Below are 21,097 nucleotides of genomic sequence, written 5' to 3' on the forward strand. Positions count from 1 at the left end.
CTTTGATACAATTTAATAAAAATAAAAAAATGGTTTAATAAAAATACAATTTTAAAACCGAAAAACATACCGAACCGTGACTTAAAAACCGAGGTACGTACTGAATAGTGTCTTCCGTGCATCGTTACAACCCCTAGGATACACACTTCGGACTGGGTTTTGGGTTTTTCACTTCCGTGTCCCCCCCCCCCCCCCCCTCATCTATTCAACTGTCATGCTTTACAGGCTCTGGTGACGCACGGTCTCCCGCGCCGATAAAAAGCCCTCGGTGAGTGAGAGACGGCGAGATGAAATGAGAAATGAGATAAACACAAGGGACACCTCTCGGCTATGAGAGCTCACTAGGCAACCCGTGTGTCCCGTTCACATCGAGCGGGACGCTCCAGAACGAGGAATGAGGCCATGTCCCGGGCCGTCTATAAAAAGCCCTTCTCGAAATTTCGCCGAGATTGATTGGCACGTTTGATGCAAGCAGAAAAAAAAACCCTCGCAGCTGCTATCTGGAGACATCGGGGGTTAATTAGACGTTATCTAATAAACCTAAATAAAACAACGACAACCGTTGCTACAGGGAACCCACCACGGGTCGGAGACCCCCCCATTGTGTTAATACCATCACTGGTGATTGCTTCGAGACCACCCAAGAGGACTGAAAACCAATAGTGGTTAGACACTGCTATTGCCTCAGGACTACCATTGGTCGGAGAAAAACCAATTGGTTGGGCCACCATCGACAGGTAAGGCCCGCCATTAGGCACACTGGCTATTGGTTTAAGAACCACCCCTCCTCCTCAACTACCTCGCGCCCGACGGCCATGCAGCACCCGGCGGGTGCTGGGGGTGGTGCGTACCTTGGATCTCCCCCCTGGGGGTCCTTGTAGAACCACTTCTTGGCGGCCTCGTGACCCAGCGGGAGGGCGTCCGCCGTGTTGCGGCCGTCTTGCTGCTGCTGCTGCTGCTGTTCCTGCGCTGCTGCTGCTGCTGCTGCTGCTGCTGGTGTGCTGCTGCTGCTGCTGCTGGTGGGTGCTGGTGGTGCTGCAGGGCCTGGGTGAAGCACTCCTCCTCCAGGGACGTGTCCTGCAGCGACGCCACCATCTTCTCCGCCTCCTGCACCACGCGGAGAGAGGGGGACCGCACACACACACACACACACACGTGAAGCCACCGGTACAGTACTGCGTAAACTCGAAAGAGCAAAGGACTACGCGCTCCCCCAAAACCCAGAGGAGGGAGGGACCCCCCCCCCCCCCCCCCTTCAAGGTACTGCAATAGGAGCCTGAAGAATCAGCTGTGTAATGGCAGCACCCACGGGGGCCTGGCGCGCAACGGGGGTCACACACAAACAAACACGGTCGAACACATACACGCAGAGTAGTAACGGGACATAAAAGATCTTGGGTCTTAATATGTGTGGTTAGGCTTAGAGACAGATTTGGGCCACTGGAGTCACCTCCAGAGACCACTGCCTGTTTTGAAATATAGCAGCACTGCAACCCTCACTGTGCTGCCGGCCATTTTGGCCCCCAGCAGCCATTGTGGTTGTCACCAGGTGACGGATGACCGTAGGATGCAGCCCTGCAGCTATCAATTGAGTTATACACTGCAGCAACACACACACACACACACACACACACACACACACACACACGTAAGTGCTATGTGTTCACGATGCCACGGTAACACGGTCACACGTGTCCCAGAACACGTCTGAATGAGGCCCGTGTGTTTGAGGTGACCTTCATGCGTCTTGAACCGAGTCACGCTGGTGACTAACCACGCTAACCATTTTAGCACTGGGTGCGAGCGCCGCCGCCGCCGCCGCCCGCCACCCGCAGGCGTGAAATTAAAAAACCAAGAGCCGGAACAGAGCGAGGTACGGCAGGGGTTTCAACCCGACCCACTTACTGGAATACTCTTTCAGACAGGGAGAGGTGAGACTTTCTCGTTTATGAACTGGCCCCTGCCGCCCTTTCACACAGCCGTCCGTCACGAACCAATTTCGGTTGAACACAAGGTCTGCGTTGAATATTGATAGTTTTTTGTTGTTCTGTTGTTTTGTAGTTACAGCGCTCCTGCAGGCAACTTGGTTGCCAGTACCTTTACAATTCAGTCATTTTGGAAGGTCTGTGGTATTATTACCATTTTCTTTTTTAAATACAAATAGTTTTTTTTTATATGGCAGTAACCCTGGCATGAATGTCACATATATGAAGTGCTTTAGGACTCAGTGAGTGATGAGTGATGAGTGAACGGCGGCGGCGGTGGTGGTGCACACCTGCTGTAGGTGCTTCATGCCCTCATCGTCCTCGATGTCTCCCCCCACCGGAGGGAGGAGAGGAGCAGCGGAGGAGGAGGAGGAGGAGGAGGAGGGCGGGGGAGAGAGGGGAGGGCCGAGGCGTGGGGCGTGGCCGACGTTGTTGGAGACGTTGTTGCTGAGGCTCACGTGGACCTTGGACAGCCCAGCGGGACCTGAGGACGGGGGGGGGTGTGGAGAAGACAAGCACGCGTCAACATGGCACATCTGGTCGGTGGATGTTGCGAGGCGCACACACACAACACACCACACACACGCGCGCCCTGTCCATTAAAAAGGGGAAGTTCCACTGGAACTGAAATCTAAATTATGACATCGTTTGGAACTGGCCAATCGGGAAGCAGAAGTGGCCTACTCCCACCGCAGCTCTCTGTATTCAAGGGGTTTTTGGGGGGGGGGGGGGAGGGGGGGGGGGGGGTGTGTGGGTGTTGTGTGTGTGTGTGTGTGTGTGTGTGTGTGTGTGTGTGTGTGTGGTGTGTGTGTGTGTGTGTGTGTGTGTGTGTGTGTGCTGTGTGTGTGTTGTGTGTGTGTGTGTGTGTGTGTGTGTGTGTGTGTGTGTGTGTGAAAAAACGTACCGTCGCTCAACATGTTACTGCCCTTTGTGGGCCAGGTTGTTTGTCGGCTGGGCGTTGTTCGTGGGCCAACACCATCCTCGCGCGCCGCCGGCCTTGGACTCGGGGGCCATGTGGTTCGGCGGGGAGGAGCAAGGCGGGGAGCGTTTACCCTGGCTGTCGCCGCCGAAGCCGCTGTCCTTGTTCTCTGGAAGGGGAGCGGAGAGAGAGAAGGAACGACGACGTCAACACGAGGGCCCCCGCAGGAGGAGTCCCGGTCACTACTAGTCAAACACCCTGACCGCTAGCCCCGCCCCCCCGGCTGTCAAGACACACGTCAACAACAACAACAACAACATCAGAAGTGTTTGGAGCTTATCGCGTTATCGCGGGGCTATGTTCCTCCTGATTGTTTTTGCTCTGGTCACAATCAAAGTCCTGTAGTATCAGACCGTTGTGTAAATACACTCCTTCAATACAAAACAAAGTCCAACCACGGCCACCCTACAGTGAGTGCATGCTCCATTGTGCTCCGTTACAGCCGCGCAAAGCCACGGGGTAAAGGTGTGTGTGACCTGACGACAAACACACGGGTTTACAGAGCCACGCCACGCTAAAGCCACTCTCGTGAAGACGCAGGCTGAGGAACAAAACAGGCCTCCGCGTCGTCAGTGGACGGGTTGTGGTCAGAAAACGAGGTTGCGAAAAATGTGAAATGCAGGTGTGGCAAAAGCCTGCTGAGTTCATGTCAACACGATTTACGTTCACGCAAGACGGCTGCTTTGCATAGAGCTTTGAGAATAGCCCGGCCATGGCACGAGACACAAAGTGAATCTGGTGGTGCGCGAGTCGTATGCTGAAAGGACTGAACAGGTGAGGAAAAAGGCTGGAGGACAAGAAAACGCCCGGTTGGTTAAAGGTCCCATGGCATGAAAATTTCACTTTATGAGGTTTTCTAACATTAATGTGAGTTCCCCTAGCCTGCCTATGGTCCCCCGGTAGCTAGAGATGGCGTTCGGTGTAAAACGAGCACTAGGTATCCTGCTCTGCCTGAAAAAACAAGGCTCATACGCGCTGATTTGGAATTTTCCCCGTATGTTGTCATACGGGGAAATGATACCTCCCCTTTCTCTGCTTTGCCCGCCCAGAGAATTCAGCCCGCCAATGAGACAATGAGCTACCGTGCGAGCGCCACGTGTGTGCGTGTGCGTGTGTGTGTGTGTCAATACACACACTGTAACGCAAGTGTTGTACACTTCTTTGTTATTTGGATAACCGTTCTGCTGTTGGTGTTACGGCACATAACACGCAACACAATAAGGCAAGCTCGCATTTGGTGTAAAGACTAGACTGCGTTTGGTTCTCTGACGTCTCTGGTATTTCCACAAAGAGACTCGTAGTGGGGGTAATCTCAGCCACGGTTGAGAGGGAATTGGGGGGAAAGGAACTCTGGCTTTGACTCCCTGAAGTACATGAACCGCAACTTGGAGCATTTAGGTTTTCCTTTTGACAGAGATCCTCTGTTTCCTGCCCAGGGACTACAGATGAAAATTAGCTTGTAGCTAACTCTGGTACTGCTAATGAGCTGTGCATTGTCCCTGCTAAATAAACAAATAAATAAATGGAGGAGAAAGGGATTGTTGCCCGTGATTGTCTCCCGCCGGAGCCCCAATCCCTGCTGCCGCCCGCTGCCGAGGCACCACCGGGGCTCCAGCGGGAGACCGTCGCGGGCAACAATCCCTTTCTCCTCCATGTCGTGGTCCAGTCTACTTCAGATTGATGTGGAAGTGGAAGAACCGGAGACGTTGGAGAACCCGACGCAGTCGTTTGAGATTCATAATATCGTCTGGAGGCGCACACAGATTTTGGCCGTGATAATATATATTATATTATATAGATATCTATGTATAATATGATATTATTTAGATATACAGCTCCAGGACTCCCGCCGGAGCACCCGGAGTGTTCAGTGTTCCACTGTAAACACTAGCGCATGGTACCGTGGCAACAAGCTGCTCGGGGCCACACCCCCACCCTCCACCTTGACCCGCCTCTAAAAAACGGCCCGTTTGTGGAGAGCTCATTGTGGGACTGGCTCGTAGTGGCTGTAACTCTGCACCAAGGCTGAATTTATTAAAACGTCTTCAAGTACCGTATTAGGGGCCCACTAACAGCTATATAAACGCATTCATAAAGTAGCATGCCATGGGACCTTTAAGGAGGAGCAGCCCTTACCCTTATCTTTGTCACCACCGGAGTTGTTGAGCCTCTCAGAGTCAGCGAGGAACTCCTCCTCCTCATCTTCCTCCTCGATACCCTGGAAGTCTAACTCCTCCTCCAGAATCATGTCCTTGCCTCCCTTCTGGCGGAGAAGGAGAAGAATTCATTCAACCACTGAATAACACCAATACAGAAAAATCACGTAATACGTATATATGTTCTTTCAGGTCTTCATTCAACAGAGGGTTTAAAAAAAAAACATTCATATTAGCAATGAGGAAACACTACAACGACTTCTACAAGACTTTTGCGTTTGTCAAGTTTGCCTACAGTACCCGGTCGCACCACAATGTGGTGCCCTGAGAGGGCGAACCGCCCCAGGGCCATTTCACTACGCACGACCGACCCCCACTGGACTCGTTTAGTAAAAACAATCCAGAGACATTCGTTTAAGTTAGTGGAAAGAAATGGATGAAATAACCGATTCACTTGTATTATCCACATCTCCCGGGCGGGGAGTCGTCAGACCCACCCCCTCCCCTCACCCCCCCTCCCCCCACCTCCCCTCCCCTCACCCCACCTCCCCTCCCCTCCCCTCCCGCCTCCCACCTCCCACCCCCTCCCCTCCCCTCACACACCTTGAGGGGCATGAATGCGCCCGAGGAGTCGAAGGTGCCCAGGTCCCCCTCCTCCTCGTCCGTGCACCACTCGGGGAGCCCGTCCCGGTCGTCCTCCATGCCCTCGCTGCCCGCGCGCCGCCGCCCGCCTCCGCCGCCGCCACCGCGCCCGTCCGAGTCCCGGAAGTCAAAGTCGAACTTCCTGCGCCGACTCTCGCCGGGGGCGCTGTGGTCCCGCCAGCCTGCTGAGCGGGGACCTCCGTCTGATGGGGTGAGATCAAAAGTTCCTATTGTGACCAGTCGCCCGGTGGAGAGACCAGAACACTGCAGTCAGACACACACTTTGTTACCACGCTCGTTAGTAGCGGTACCGCGCTCGTTAGTAGCGGTACCGCGCTCGTTAGTAGCGGTACCGCGCTCGTTAGTAGCGGTACCGCGCTCGCTAGTAGTTGTACCACCCTCGTTAGTAGTTGTACCACCCTCGTTAGTAGTGTTACCACGCTCGCTAGTAGCGGTACCGCGCTCGTTAGTAGTGTCACCACGCTCGTTAGTAGTGGTGACACTACTAACCACTCTGGTTAGTAGTGGTGACACTACTAACCACTCTGGTTAGTAGTGGTACCGTGCTCATTAGTAGCGGTACCGCACTCGTTAGTAGCGGTACCACGCTCGTTTGTAGTGTTACCACGCTCGTTTGTAGTGTCACCACGCTCGTTAGTAGTGTCACCACGCTCGTTAGTAGCGGTACCGCTCTCGTTAGTAGTGGTGGGGGTTAAAACGGGCTCTATTCCATTTTAGTGTTTGTTTTCATTTAGTTTTAACCAATTGTACTGTGAATATATTCCCACTGTGCCTTTTTTGATATGTGGACGTTTATGTATGATTAGTGTCCCTGACCAAAACAAATACGGATCAATTAATGAAAAAATATGAACTAATAAAAACAAAATGACGGTGTGTGCGGAGACGAGTGAGGGTGAAGGTGTGAGCGTGAAGGCGTGTGTGAAGGCGTGTGCCCGTCTCGTACCGTCCCTGCGGCAGACGCCCATCCTCCAGCTGCTGCCCGGCTCCACGCCGCCTCCTCCTCCTCCTCCTCCTCCGCTCACGGCGACGCCTCCGGCCCCGCTGCCGCCGCCGCCGCCGCCCTCCTCCTCCGCCTGCTCCTCCCGCAGGGTGCGCCAGTTGTCGCTGTCGGCCCGCGTGTGCTCTTTTCTGCCGGCCCCCGGGGGCCCGGCCGCCGCCGCCTCCTCGAAGCCGGGCCGGCCCGTCACCTCGCGCCGCAGGGGCTTCTCGAAGCGCCGCTCGCCCCTGGGGGGTCCACACGTCAAGACACAGAGCTAACGCACACGCACGGAGGAGAGCACATGGCGGCCGTCGAAGAATGGCTTGACTTTTTTTTTTTTGGCCATTGACTTCCTATCGACTTCCTTCCCAAACGCTCTAAATGCTGACGAGTGGAGGGGAGGTCGGGGGGGGATTCGATAGCCCGGGAAGCAGGCGAACTTGTGTTTGATTTGCTCTGGCATAATGAGTCTGCCTCCCCCCCCCCTACCCCCCCGCCCCCTTCTGTTCAGACAGATTCCCAGCAGACTAATATCTGCTGGGAATGGGCGGGTTTGGTGCGATGACTGAACAGAGGGGGGGGGCCCCTATGGGAGCGCCGTCGAGGCGTTTTCATAAACAACCAAGGTGGCGGCCACTGGAGTATCACGCTGTATCGTTGCTCTGATAATTAGTCTGGAGAGCCAGTTCACCGCCGTGGCCCCCTCAACTTCATAAAACAAAAACACAAGGACGCCATTGTTCAGATCAGTTCAATAAGATCAAAACGTTCAAATATAACATCGACACAGATCCCAATCCCAGTCTCTCGAGCTCTAGGATCCGTGTCCACGTGTATATTTTTACGTTTGCAGATCCCAGTAGGTTACGTGACGTTGCCACTAACAGGCGGGGGTGCTTTGCTGACCTGTCGTCCCAGCTCTGGCTGCGGTGAATCTCCCGGACGCTGCGACCGAAGCCCACCTCCGGCTCCTCAATACTTCTTTGGTAGAACCCGCCTTCCCCGCGGCCACGCCCTGCACACACACACACACACACACACACACACACACACACACACACACACACACACACACACACACACACACACACACACACACACACACACACACACACACACACACACACACACACACACACACACACGTTACCTCAGGTGATCGTCAGCATTTTAGATTAGTTTTTTTTTCCCCTGCAATAAATATTTTTGGCTGGGCCAAAAAAGGGGCTTCTTAGACAGGTCATGTCACGAAAACGTTTGGGAACCGTCACCCTGAACGACGTTACAGTTAGGTAGTGAAGTGTTAACTGGGTCACACCGAGGAAAAGCCTTCTTTTCATGAAAACTTTCGCCGACGGACGAAGGATTACAAAATAAGTTTTTAAAACATACAAACTACTTCCTCTTAAAATAATAAGCCACCGCAGCTGAATGAAAAAAGAAAAAAGTCTGTGTGCAATTAGCCCGTTAACCTTTCCACCACACACTGCGGTACATGCGTACACCCCCGCCCACTCCCAACGGTAACTCTTCCCGGCGTCTCCAACAACCCCGCTGCTGGCGTGTTAACGTTGGCCATTTACGATGACCGCCGCCGCACTCGTGCGCGCGCGTGTTTGCAAAAGGTCTATTTGACACGGCCACAGTGCAGACTCTACAGTGGGCCAAGGCGGGAGCGGCAGCGACTAGACAACTGCAACAACAGACGCGTATGGCTTTAATACAATGTGTACTCAGCCCCTCCTGGACGGCGGCCATTGTACTTAGGAGAGCGAGTGGCTTGAGGTCGGGCTTGTTCACACTGTGGTTCCACTGGTAGCAGTGGTCGGGGATTCATTGAGTGGTTCCATGTGGGTCACTCCTTGTAAAGACAGCAGCCACTCTGGTCATAGTCTGGTTGGAGCGGCTGCCAGTCTGGAGGATGTAACCTGAGCGTCCAGGCACACACACACCACCAGACTCTTCTCTTCTTTTTTACCCGTCCTTTTTTTTTTTTTTTAGACCTTACATGAACTACTGTAGCACGTTATTTGATCAACGTTCACTACTGTGTGTCCGTAGCACGCAGATCACCCACGCCTGCCTTCTATATACACACACAACGACAATTTCATACAGAGCATCTGATCATAAAGAAATGCACTGCGACGAATAGCACACGGTTGAGGAGTTGTGTGTGGGCTATGCTCTTTTTCTTTTGTTTGTTGAGAAATGAGAATGAGCGTGAGAAACGTTGTTGTTGTTGTCTTGTGTTGTGTGTGTGTGTTTGTTTGTCGTTTACCTCGTCCGCCTCGGGCGGCCCCGCGGCCCCGAACCACACCGGCCGGGGCGGCGCCGCCCACTCCTTTACCCATGAGCCTCAGCACAGCCACGCTGTTCACAGACATGGAGAAGTTCCTCTGTGGAGCGAGAGAGAGAGAGCGAGAGAGAGAGAGAGAGAGAGCGAGAGAGAGAGAGAGAGAGAGAGAGAGCGAGAGCGAGAGCGAGAGAGAGCGAGCGGAAGAGGCGATGGCACCAGAGACGAAAAACAAAGAGGGGGAAAAAAAAAAAAGAAAAAAGGATAGTGATAAAGAGTAACGAGAGAGGGAGGGAGGACAGCAGAGGCAAAGAGACGAGGGAGTGAGAGCCAACGAGAGGGAAAGCGATAGAGGGAGAGAGAGAATGGAAAATGAAGGAATGTTAAGAATGTCAACTCTGTGCCACACTGGCCAGGCAGCAGAATGGACCCTTTGAAGCCCCAGTGCTTATCCGAGTGGAATACCGTTTAGATGAAACGAGTGGAAACCACTGCACTCCGTAAGATCGTAACGTCCCATTGATCAGCGTGCAACGTATATCCATGTCACCGCATGATCACGCTTCCTCCTCCAAGTGTTTTAACGACGGCGAGTGAACCCACGGCCGACCGTCTGATGAACCAGTGGGTCACGACCCCAAGGTGGGGAGCCGCTGGTCTCAACTGTGTGCGTGGAGTTAACGATTTAAGCCGATGATTTTATCAAAAGGGAATTCAGACTTGGGGTTATTAAGGAGGAGCGGTGCTAAGTAGGGATGGGTCAGAATATTCGATTATTCGTTCCCGAGGGTCAAAGTCAATTTTTAACATTTGGACCGTTAACATTTTTTCCCCATTCAGATAAACAAGAATTAACGGACGGAACTAATGTTGGTTCTGTAGCACTATTAGTTTTTTTAATTATTATTATTAATCATGTACAGAAAAACAATATACACAAGCATAAATATTAATATATATGCATACAACACAAACACTGATCACTGTTAAAGTTAGTTTTTTTTTGCGTTTAAGATATTAAGTGATTTCTTGCCGATGATCCACGGCTGCCTTTGAGAATGTCGGCACACATCGAATAATCGATTATTCGTTCATACCACCCGCTGATTATTCGACCATGAAAGATTATTCACATCCCTAGTGCTAAGACGTCTTGGTCACGTTCATGCTCAGGGGTTAGGGACCATTTAGCATTTTGCTCATGGATGCAGGTCACAGGTAGGTGACACGGCAGGCATTGGGGTCAAACCCAGAACCTTTCAGCTGCGAGTGGCCGCCCTTTACCACTAGACCATCCATTAAAACCCTAGTTTTAATACGATACAACGGGCAAGCACTCATCTCTTTCGGCGAGGATTAGACAAAGGTTTTAACCAACAGTATTTATGTCTGCGCGAGAGCCTCGGCGGCCGTGTGTGTGTGTGTGTGTGCGTGCGTACGCGTGTCTGCTCGTGTGCGGTGGCGTGTGTGTGTGGGGCGTCCCATACACCCGCGTGGAAGACGCTCATCGTACCTGCTCCTCCTCGGTGAGGGGCACCAGGGCCAGCGGCTGCATGGGTTCTTCTTGCAGAATAGCAGCGAACTCCTTATCCTGCATGTCCTCGGGGACCTGCACGCACAGCAACCGTGACGACAAGACGACATGAACAATGAGTGGTGGGCGGAGCCTCGGGGGGACAAGACAATCAGGAGTGGTCCGACCAGTCCACTTGTCAGTGCAGCCATCGTTTCAGTTCAAACATTACTTTAAATTATGCATACGATACTTTTTGAATGCCCAAATTAAAAGTGTCCGTTATTGACTCTGCGAACAACAGCCAATATTAAAAAATATATTTTTAAATCCCCCAAAATTGTAGTGAAGCCTGCAAACCATAACAAATATAAAACATTATCCATCCAGGTCTGTTATTGACCTTTACCCCCGGGGTGAAGGTTCATAACGAACATCGCGGCTAGTACACAAGTACTAGTACACACTAGTACACAACGTGTAGAGCGTTCCAGGTCTCACCTTGTTGTCTTTGATATAAAGTGCTAGCATCTCCTCGCGGCCGTAGCGGTACTCGGCCAGCTTGTACTTTGGCATGGCGGGGGAAGGCGGGGGGGATGTCACACTCCCCCCACTGGACAGTGCACGAAGCCTGCGGGTGAGGGGGGGGGGGGAAAAAAGAAAGGGGGGGAGTCAAGACTGGTTTCTCTAACCGCTCGTTTGCATTCCAACGTTGGAAGCCATCATTTTGGGAGAAAGACAGTTGACCATTAACATGGAAAAACTATTTCACAACAACTCAAATGTTGCATAGATGGATACAAGATTTAAAAAAAAAAAAAAAAAGCAACAAACTTAAAAAGCTATTTCAGCCGCCAACAGTGTACTTAATGGGCACCAGTTCTGCAATCACGGGGAGAATTCATCCGTTTCCATAACTTTTCTTGCAAAAACCAAAAAGAACCAAAAGTAAATTCAAAGACGTTGGGAACACAGAGATTACATTAACTCTCCACGACTGCAAAAACCACCGCAAAAAAAGGGCCCGACTCAAGGTGGCGCCATGCCGCGTTTCCACATTGGGTAGCTACACCTCAACGGGACCGTCTGAACGAGCGTTCCACCTATGGCCAACAAAGACCCAACTGCGTCAACGAAACAGGCCCCGCCGGGCAGGGGCAGAGAGGGATAAGGAGGGTTGGTGGTGCTGAATGGTCGGCACTGGCTGAACCGACCGGCTCTTTAGGTCCTGGCAGTGCATACTCTGGGGCAGGGGAGAGAGGGCAGAGAGACAAGCTGACATACTGCCCATTGCAATCTTAAGATTTCCTTTTAAAAAACGCTATGCGACGGCCGGGCGGGCGTCCAAGGCCCTCAGGATCTAACAATGGCCCCATTCACATGCCACTGTGCGCGGCACGTCACGTCCACAAACGGGCCCCATCTGAACCACATGTAACCATAGCGCAGAGAGCCGGGGGGGGGGGGGGGGGGAGGGGGGAGGTAAAGGCGGGAGTTGTACACCCAAAAGAAATACATAACAGGCAATTATTTCCGCTACCGAGCAAAAAACACAATTTCAAAAAAAAAACTCAAAGTAGACCATTCTTTTCAGCGACACATCTTTAGTTGTGCTCCAAAACTGCCGTTCTACCTACGACTGCAGCGTGAGGTCTTAAGAGAGAACGTTCATCTGGCTGTACAGCGGTAGACGCAATATCTTGACTTGAAAAGGAGTAGGGGGGGATCATGCAAAAGAAAGTGGAAGTAAGGGAAGTTAGTAAGTAAGTAAGTAAGGGAAAAAACAAAAAGCATACTGCGAGAGGAAGAGGCGCATTAGAGTTGAGAATTAAGGTTGAAATCAGGAAGGCAAAGGGTGCGTGTGGACAGCGTGGACGGGCGTGTCTGTCCCTTTCCAGAAATGCCATCCTACACGCATTCCGTTAATGCTTTCTCATTGGTCAACAGGAGCAATCCAAGCGTGTACTTCACAAGTTTTCTGTTTGTGTGCTTTTATGATTATTGCTTTCATGTCTTTCATCTTCGAGCAGCAGATTCTAATTTGTAAGAGTGGGAGATCTCTGTGACCAACGGCATGCACAATTGAATGTGTAGTGTAATCGGTTATCACTAGCCAGCCCTAGTTAGCCTAGCTGTGCTACTAGCCTCTCTCTCCCTCTCAAGATAGATATAGATAGATGGCAGCACAGCTAAGCTAAGCATGGGAGCATGGCTAGTTGTGAAAAGAAAAACTTGAAGAGCGAGGCAGTGCTAGTTGGCCTTGTTAGTAAAACCGTAGGATGTGCACGAATGTGCACGTGTGTGAGTGTGGGGGGGGTAACTGCAGAGTCTAAAAATGAAGAATAAGGAAGAATATTATACTGGACTGGCAGTCGACCAAGAATTCAAGGAGTGGTCACGGCCCATTTGAGATGGAGCGCTACCAAAAAGCCCAGAGACAACGCCTGCTGGTAGTCCTTAGACAAACATTTAGCCATCAGGTCGACAACTGGCCGGCAACAAAGACAGCAAAACGTTCACATCCTTCTCAAGGCTGAGTTGCAAAATGTGAAATGAGATTTACTCATTAGTTTGGTAGCATTACTATTTATTTGTTTTAGGTGGTGATTTTGAGAGTTTCACAATATACTGTAATTGTAAAGAGTGAAACACATGGACATATTTACTGATGGCCAGTGTAATTCAATCGAATTTTAAGCTTTTCCTTAAGCTTAGAATGGTAGTTACACAACCCTCTTCGGGTTGATCCGTGGGGAACTAAACTGAATTTAAAATAATTGGTATTTTGTAAAGATCTCCTTGTGACCATCAGTTACTGGTCAGTACATTTTAAAAGACCAAGTGCCAATCTGCAGCTGGTAGAATACAAGACCACAGAAGGTATTAACTTTAAAACTAAAACCAAGCAACCTAAAACATACAACATATAAAACCCTCCAGTCTAATCTGATTCATCAGGCCAGACCAATTCCTGACCAATCGAATCTCATACGATGTGTTTAGAAATATGACATTCACGTGTCTTCAACACTTGACAGACCTCAACCAAGCAAATTAACTCTGCAAAGTTTTACGACAACGGATGATGAAAGGGACGGACAACAAATATAGGCTTCTATTAGCATTTTATACACTACCATATATAGACTTATATAATAATCTGTAATTAATATCATACGTCATGATTAGACAATGGATGTTGAGACGGAGAGATCCGTTCTGAGGGAATAGCGTACAGGACCAGTACAGACGGAGAGAAGCCTTTTCTCCAGCACGAGTGGTAATACAACTGCCGTTTAACTTTCTTTGATCCCCCTGTAATCGTCTCGAATCGCTTGCCAAACCTTCCTGATATTGTGTATCCTTCTAGACTAACAGTGTAGAATGTCTTTGAAGGAAGCTGATTGGATAGTGCTATTGCCATTACACAAAGTGGTTAACAATCAATCAATAAGGACATTTATTGAAAGCCAAACATAAACACAGCCAAGTGCACACAGTAGACTGAGTCAACCCTGACAAAAGAAAACACTGGATAACTTCTAGGCTTTTCCTTCTAGAAACCAAGCAATGCTGTGGTAGCGCTCATTTAGAACCCCCATTCTCCCAGTGGAACGCCCCGCTGATCCATATGCACAATTCCCGAGATGCTTATTCTACTTGTAAAGACAAAGTGTATTACCATGGAAGATTTGACTCAACAAAGATTGGATGCGACAGAAAAAAACTTGCCATTTGTTACTTATTCAAATCAATCATGTCTAACTGTTGGCTATTTGTCTGTTGTTTCATGTGTGTCCAATGTGGCAATCAAGACATATCTAGCCATAGCTCCTTTGTTCCTTCTCACAGGGTTCCTCCTTGTCCATACTGGTATTGAACCAAACTGTTCTCCCTACATGGGGCGCCTACCTTTGTGTGTTTTACTTTTGTTTAGACAAAGTTGTTCCAACAACTTCAGACACTGGTTGATAGCTGGGCTGGTTTCTCACATTAACATTCTTTTAGGATTAAGTGAAAGTCAAGATGGCTGAAACATCTTTACGGTGAATATATTTCTCCAGGAACTGCAGACTTCAAATAATGCCAAAAGAGGTTTTGCAAAAATGTTGGTCAAAAGGCTTATCACAACAAGTGGGTACTAAGTGAAGGCCGTAAAAAACAGTCGTAATCGTATTACACTGAGAGGCATTTACCATTCTGGGCCGAAGTTAAGAGTCTCAGCAGTCATATTCCTCACGTCCGCACAGAATTGAGTATCTGCAGAGGAGAAATTTAGGGGAAAATGTTAAGCATTAGTAGGATTTCTTTTTTGTTTACTAATTATTAGCACACACTGAAATAAACGACACACACACACTTACTTACCCTGTCCAGGTGGTCCGAGCAGGCTGGACCAGGCTAGGGATCGCTGGCTTGAGTTAGGCTTAGGTGACTAGAAGGCTGAGTGGTGCTTTAGCTGTGGTGAACTCGCTCCCCAAACACACAGACACAAAACGAATAGCTGCCAGGTTGCAGGTGTTTGAGGAATCCCAGGTTGTCCGGTCTTACAGTCAGGTAAGGAAGAGGAGTTGACGTTGAGTTTTGGAGTTCGGAAGCTCCTGCTACTTACAACTACTACAGCCCAAAAAGATTGTTAAAACGAATACGAAGAGAAAAAAAAAACAACTCAAAAAAAAAATCCTTGGAATTGAATGTTGGAAAAAAATAAAACACTCTCAATAGCATTAATTGTATTTTTTTTTCTTTTTCTTTGTTTGACAACAGCAGTTTTATCACTTTGAAGTTAAAAATACAAACTGATTCATCAAAAAAAAAAACTTAACGCAGGAACTAATTTGACAGCCACAAGAAATCAGGCTGCTGAACCAGCTGCCAATAGCAGGCGCGACTTTCTCTCCTTCCGTTCTCTCTCTCTCTCTTCCTTTGAATGTCCTTCTCTCGCTCCAACTGAATTGTGGATAGAGAGAACCTTCCGGTACCCCTCTTCCTCGTCCTCAGACTTTAGTGCTGCGGGACAGAAAATGTTCAGTTTAAGTAATGTGTTTTGAGAAAAGGAGAACAAAAAAAAAAAAAGGTACATAGTATCTTCCAAACCTTTCTTAAAATGTTAGTAACATTCACTCACGGCCCAAATCAAGAACAGATGCAAAGCTTCATTTATATTCTGCTTTGGATTCAAACCGGCAGGCCGTTTTCACCCGAAGACGATTAATGATGGACCAAAATAAAATGTGCGACCCACGGAAAACAGTGCAAGATGTTGTTGTTCACACGCCACAATTGAGCAGAGATTACCTTGTTTACAAATGATCAAAAACCTCTTTTACCCCAGCACCAAACAATTGTGAAATGAGTCTAACTTGTAAGATAGCACTTTATAAAAATAAAAAAAATTGATTTATAACATTTAGGTATATTTTTCATGTAAACACTCCGTTTTGTCGTTTTTTCTATATCACAAATAAATGATGCATTACTTTCTGAGATAATCAATATCAACATAAACAGCAACAGATTTGCATGTCTGACAATAACTTGAGTGTGATAAAGGTTTTGGGCACATGTCCAAACGATGGTGCAGCCCAGATACCACTCTGGCCTGGTTGGAATACAGGAATCCCCTGGTTGACTGCTGGGGAAACACTTTTTACTCACTGCTTGGCACCAAGCCTGCATCCATTTACCCAAGACAGTGTAATTAGATTTTCACTTCTGTTATGTTTAAGCGATTATTTACAAGGCCTCACTCCTAGATAAAAAACTGGCATCATTTGATCAGATTGTTTGTGCACACTGCACTTGAAAGAAAAAATGTGTAGCATGTTTGTGGGATTCACTTTAGTCCCTGCTATTGAAATATGTTTTTGGTGCAGAGTGGCCAATTTCACTTGAAAGCACCTGCACATGTCAGGCACACACAAATAGTGGAGAAGTATACATGAACATATACAGGGAGGAAGGCCATATCAATTCCCACATACATACACAAACATTGTAAATTAAAAGGGTCAAATGATAGGCTCCCGATTACCGAATAATAAAAATAATAAAAAAAAACAGGTTTGTTGTTTGGGAATATAAACTAAATGTAATGGGAATACCAACAACAACACAAATAACAATATTATTGATATATTATATTTTGGTATTAGTAATGATTTTGGTATCGATAACTTCAAAAACGTGGTCCAACATACTGGTAGTTATACGGTAATGTACCTCCCACCAGTGTAAACACAAAAAAACACAAACAAACGCAGGATTTGAAAACGCTCATTTCAAAAAGTGCAACAAACGTATCTAGCATCACAACCCTCAAATCCAACACACAGTAGGTCATCCTCTAATCGAAATCACGTTGCTCTCATGGACAACATCCGACTACCAAGAGACCCCCCAAAATGGAACACACTAGAAAACGCACATAGTAATTTCGAAATTGCGCAAACGTTGACCGCCAACACCACCCTGCACGGTGTCCACACGCTTAAACCCCCGCTACACTGAGCTTGAGCACACACCACAACCCAGCAGACGAGTGCTGTGCACCGTGCTACTTGTGGCTAGTACCTTCCTACTAGCGACAGGTTAGCCCCGCGACCGACCGCCTCGAACGCATTTAGCTCCAGCGTTAACGAACCCAGCGAACAGCACGAATTCGCTGGGACTACTTCGCGGACTCCCCCCCCCCCCCCCCTTCCAAACCACCGCTCGCAGTACGCCGCCACGCTTTTCCCCAACACCGTCACAGATCACTACCTTGCAAAATGACGGATTCCGGGTCATAATAATAATGGGGTTTATCCTTCAAAAAAAAAATCGTGCATCGTTAGCGGGTTCGGATGACACGCGATGTGATATGGCGGCGGCGGCGGCGGCGGCGGAGGGGGGCGGAGTGTCGGCGTGTGTGTGTGTGTGTGTGTGTGTGTGTGGGTCCGTCCGTCGCCCCTGGCCTGCTCCCCCGCTGTGCTATGGACGGCCGACCCCTCGCTACACCCCCCCCCCCCCCCCCTCCACCTCCACCTCCACCCCATATACTCTGCATGATTCACATCCACCGAGCGCTCGAAACACAACTTTTTAATCCAAGCTACTCTCCCTCGGATGGCGTGTGTAATGCGTAATGGTTGTAATAACCACCGCGGAGGACGCGACGCGCTGTGTGTGTGTGTGTGTGTGTGTGTACTACTAGTACTCACTGACGTTAGCTCCTGGGTTAGCATTAGCGTGCAAAGAGGAACCACCACCACCACCACCCACCACCCACCAGCACCACCACCAGCACCACCCCCACCACCACCGCGGCGACGGCTTACCTTTTTCTCCCCCCTCGCTGTTGTCGGATGGTGCACGATGCGTCCACGGCCGCTCGGGTGTGTGCTGCACACGGGTCGCTCGTATCTCTTTGTAAATAAAACGTGTTCATTCGACAAAAAAAAAAAAACGGTCACTTCGGACACAAAGTCGCGTCGCTCTGCGTGGTTGTTGTTGTTGTTGTTGTTGGTGTTGTGTTGGTGTTGTGTTGTGTTTGGGTCGCTGCTCGCTGCGTATCGCCGTGTCGTCCCGCTGGTCTCTCTCTCTCTCTCTCTCTGCTCTTCTTGTTGTTTGTGTTTCGGAAACATGGCCGTCCGTGCGCGCACCACGTGACCCCGCACACACCACTGACAAGTCGGAAGCTGGTCATTTACGTGGGGGGGGGGCGGGGGGGACGACTAGTGGTGCGTTCCTGGAAACCCGTAACTCGTGGTTTTTACGACCCGTTCTACCCGTGAAAGTGGTGCCTCTGGAAAAACTCAAACTCGTAACTCACGACCCGTGAACTCGTGTCTGCTCGATGTACTACCCAGTTCGTTTTTTGACGTCACGAACATAAACAACAATGGCTTCCCCAACGGCTCCTTTGGCGATAAAAAAAAGTTTCGCACAAAAAAACACAAACGCTGCACGGTCGGCCATGTCGATTTGTCAGTTAAGTTTAACGGTTTATTTTTTGTTATCTCCGCGCGCAGAACGTCTTTGCACCAGCAATCCAAGCTCTGCTCGTGTAAGTGAAGTGAGGTTTCCATAAAAGTCAATGCACCATCAAAACAGAGCCGCAGGTTTGTTTTTTTGTTTGTTTGTTAGTCGTGACTTGCCTGGAACGCTAACAAGTCGTGAGTCGTGAGTATGAAGTCGTGAAATCACGAGTTACGGGTTGCCTGGAACGCAGCATAGTGCCCACAGGTCTTGAACGCGGCGTTTGTGTAGTGTAGTGTTGTGTTGCTACCGTGCTACCCTTCTTTCTGTGTTTATAGTTAATAAGAGTTCATGTGCGTCGCATTTTTTTTGTTTTAATAAATGCTGCTTTAAAGAATTAACATCTTCCGACCTGGTAATACAGTTCAAATAAAGATTGGGAATTCATTGTGGGGCGGCATGTTGCTCAGGAGGTAAAGCGCGTTGGCTGGTAACCGGGAGGTTGCTGGTTCGATCCCCGGCTCCTGCTAAGCTGAGTGTCGAGGTGTCCTTGAGCAAGGCACCTCATCCTGACTACTCCTGACGAGCTGGATGTCGCCCATGGTCGACGCCGCCGTCTGTGTGTGAATGTGTCTATGAATGCCTGAATGTTAGGCAATATTGTAAAGCGCTTTGACTCGGAATTTATTATTTTTTCTGAAAGGTCCCAATATATAATCAGTATAGTCTGAGGACAATATTTAAGTGACTGAAAAGCACACAAAAATACATACAAAAATGGACACATCACGTCTGCTGAAGCTCACTGTTCAATGCAAATGCATAGTAACTGTAGGCCTGTGCAGTTTGAATGATTCACACTATTTAAAGATAGAAATAGAAAAATAATTCGATTGCCATCAAACCAGCTGGTCTCTATCTTGCTATCACCCGAAACGGACCTGAACCGTTTTACATACTACACGTATCCCTGACTTGAAATGCTCGCAAGTTTGAAACGGTGTCTTCCATCCCACACGACTTGAACGCCCCGTGCGTTCATGGTGCAAACCAAACACGCCCCTACTGGCGCTGAAGGTTAACTGCACTGCTTTAAATAATGGTCTCTTTTTTATGTTCAGGAAACGTATTGGCCAATAAAACGGCGTGGGGTCCAGCCACATTAACGAATAAAAGACTCACCCCCCTCCAGTCATTGTTGATGTTATATGTGCACTTTTTTATTTATTTATTTCCCCTCCCATAGACAGACATATATATATATATAGATAGATAGATAGATAGATAGATAGATAGATAGATAGATAGATAGATAGATAGATGGATAGCTTTGATTTAAATCACCAGTTTAGCGACATGCAAATTGTTCATCACAGCACGTTGGTTTGAATATTAAAACTGCCTTCTCCTAATAATATAATATTTGCACAATGGCCTTGACTTGTAAATTCGATTTATATTAATTGTCAACACAAAAGAAGCTATAGGCCTTGCAGCTGTAAGTTGCACATGTCTTCGGTGCCATGTACATTACATTGCGGTCGAAAATGAAAATGGCACAGTAACCTACGACCTAGTTCAACAAGTCAAACTAGGTCGTAGGTTACTGTGCCTAGGTCACGACAACTCGTCACAAGCATTGGCCAAGTCTGCATCTTTTTCAAAACATTTGAACTAGCACATGCCCGTTTGGCTAAAGCTTAACGGAAACATTTTAGACTTTGATGTGACGGTCAAATGAGTCACACTGATGAACTTTGTTTTGGCAAAATGATAAAATGATGGGTTTGATTGGTTGATCTGATTGGTTTTTAAAGTCTGTTTTGGAAGACCTTGTAAGTCCATGACACAAACGGTAACCTACTGTAACTGTATCTGACCTTCACAGACAACATAGCCTTGAGGTCAATTGAGATCTGTTGCCTGAGCAACAGATCGTTACATCAGAACACGTACTTTTTGCACATCTCTTTTCCCTGAGTCTCCACCTATGTATATACTGTATTGAAACTTTGAACGAGTTAAATGTTTTTTTCATTCATTAATCTAAGGAACTGTCTCCAGCAACCATCTCCCGCTTTAAATAAAGCATTATTTTTTTTTAGCTTTGAAAGAAAGTAACAATGTTATTGCGATTTTGCATCCTAAGAGACAATACTTAAACTTTCCACTGAAAACACGTATTTACTTTGAGTTGTTGAAACATGAAATAAAAGGCCTACATATTAAGGAGAATGATATCACGTGTGCTTCAGCATGATGTCCACTAGAGGGAACAGGGAGCCACTTTTTGGATGAAGCCCGCCTGATGAACTTAGCTTTCAGACACTTTACTGTAAGTAGCTGTTACTGTTTTACTCCTCGTCTTTTTCCTATGGGGGAAATAGCGAGCACGGCGTGAATTGCATACAAAACGAACGCAGGGCACGTAGGTGTAATTATTGCGGAGGGTAGGTATAGGCCTACAAGTTCTGACACCACCAGTACAGAGACTGGTTATTTCCTCGTGGTAAATCTACATCCCGCTTTTAATGCGGCGAGGCGTCGGGAGAGACCATGAGGGC

At 48.5% G+C, this 21,097-nt stretch overlaps 1 protein-coding gene across 1 annotated transcript; it reads right to left on the reverse strand.

Moving 5' to 3' along the window:
• Positions 1-851: 851 nt before the first annotated feature.
• LOC311372755 (GRB10-interacting GYF protein 1-like) lies at positions 852-18,162 on the reverse strand (the record flags this gene model as incomplete). The annotated part of the gene is given in 15 exon segments (XM_084489703.1): positions 852-964; positions 967-1,107; positions 2,276-2,469; positions 2,890-2,914; positions 2,916-3,073; positions 5,101-5,224; positions 5,724-5,965; positions 6,730-7,010; positions 7,672-7,780; positions 9,047-9,164; positions 10,575-10,670; positions 11,076-11,205; positions 14,771-14,834; positions 14,943-15,584; positions 17,894-18,162. Coding segments are annotated over 13 exon segments (1,766 nt in total), but the record flags the coding sequence as incomplete, so codon positions are not given.
• Between the last annotated feature and the right edge of the window lie 2,935 nt (positions 18,163-21,097).

The sequence above is a fragment of the Micromesistius poutassou genome (assembly GCF_964030765.1).
Source record: "Micromesistius poutassou genome assembly, contig: SCAFFOLD_2755, whole genome shotgun sequence".
NCBI classification, from domain to species: domain Eukaryota; kingdom Metazoa; phylum Chordata; class Actinopteri; order Gadiformes; family Gadidae; genus Micromesistius; species Micromesistius poutassou.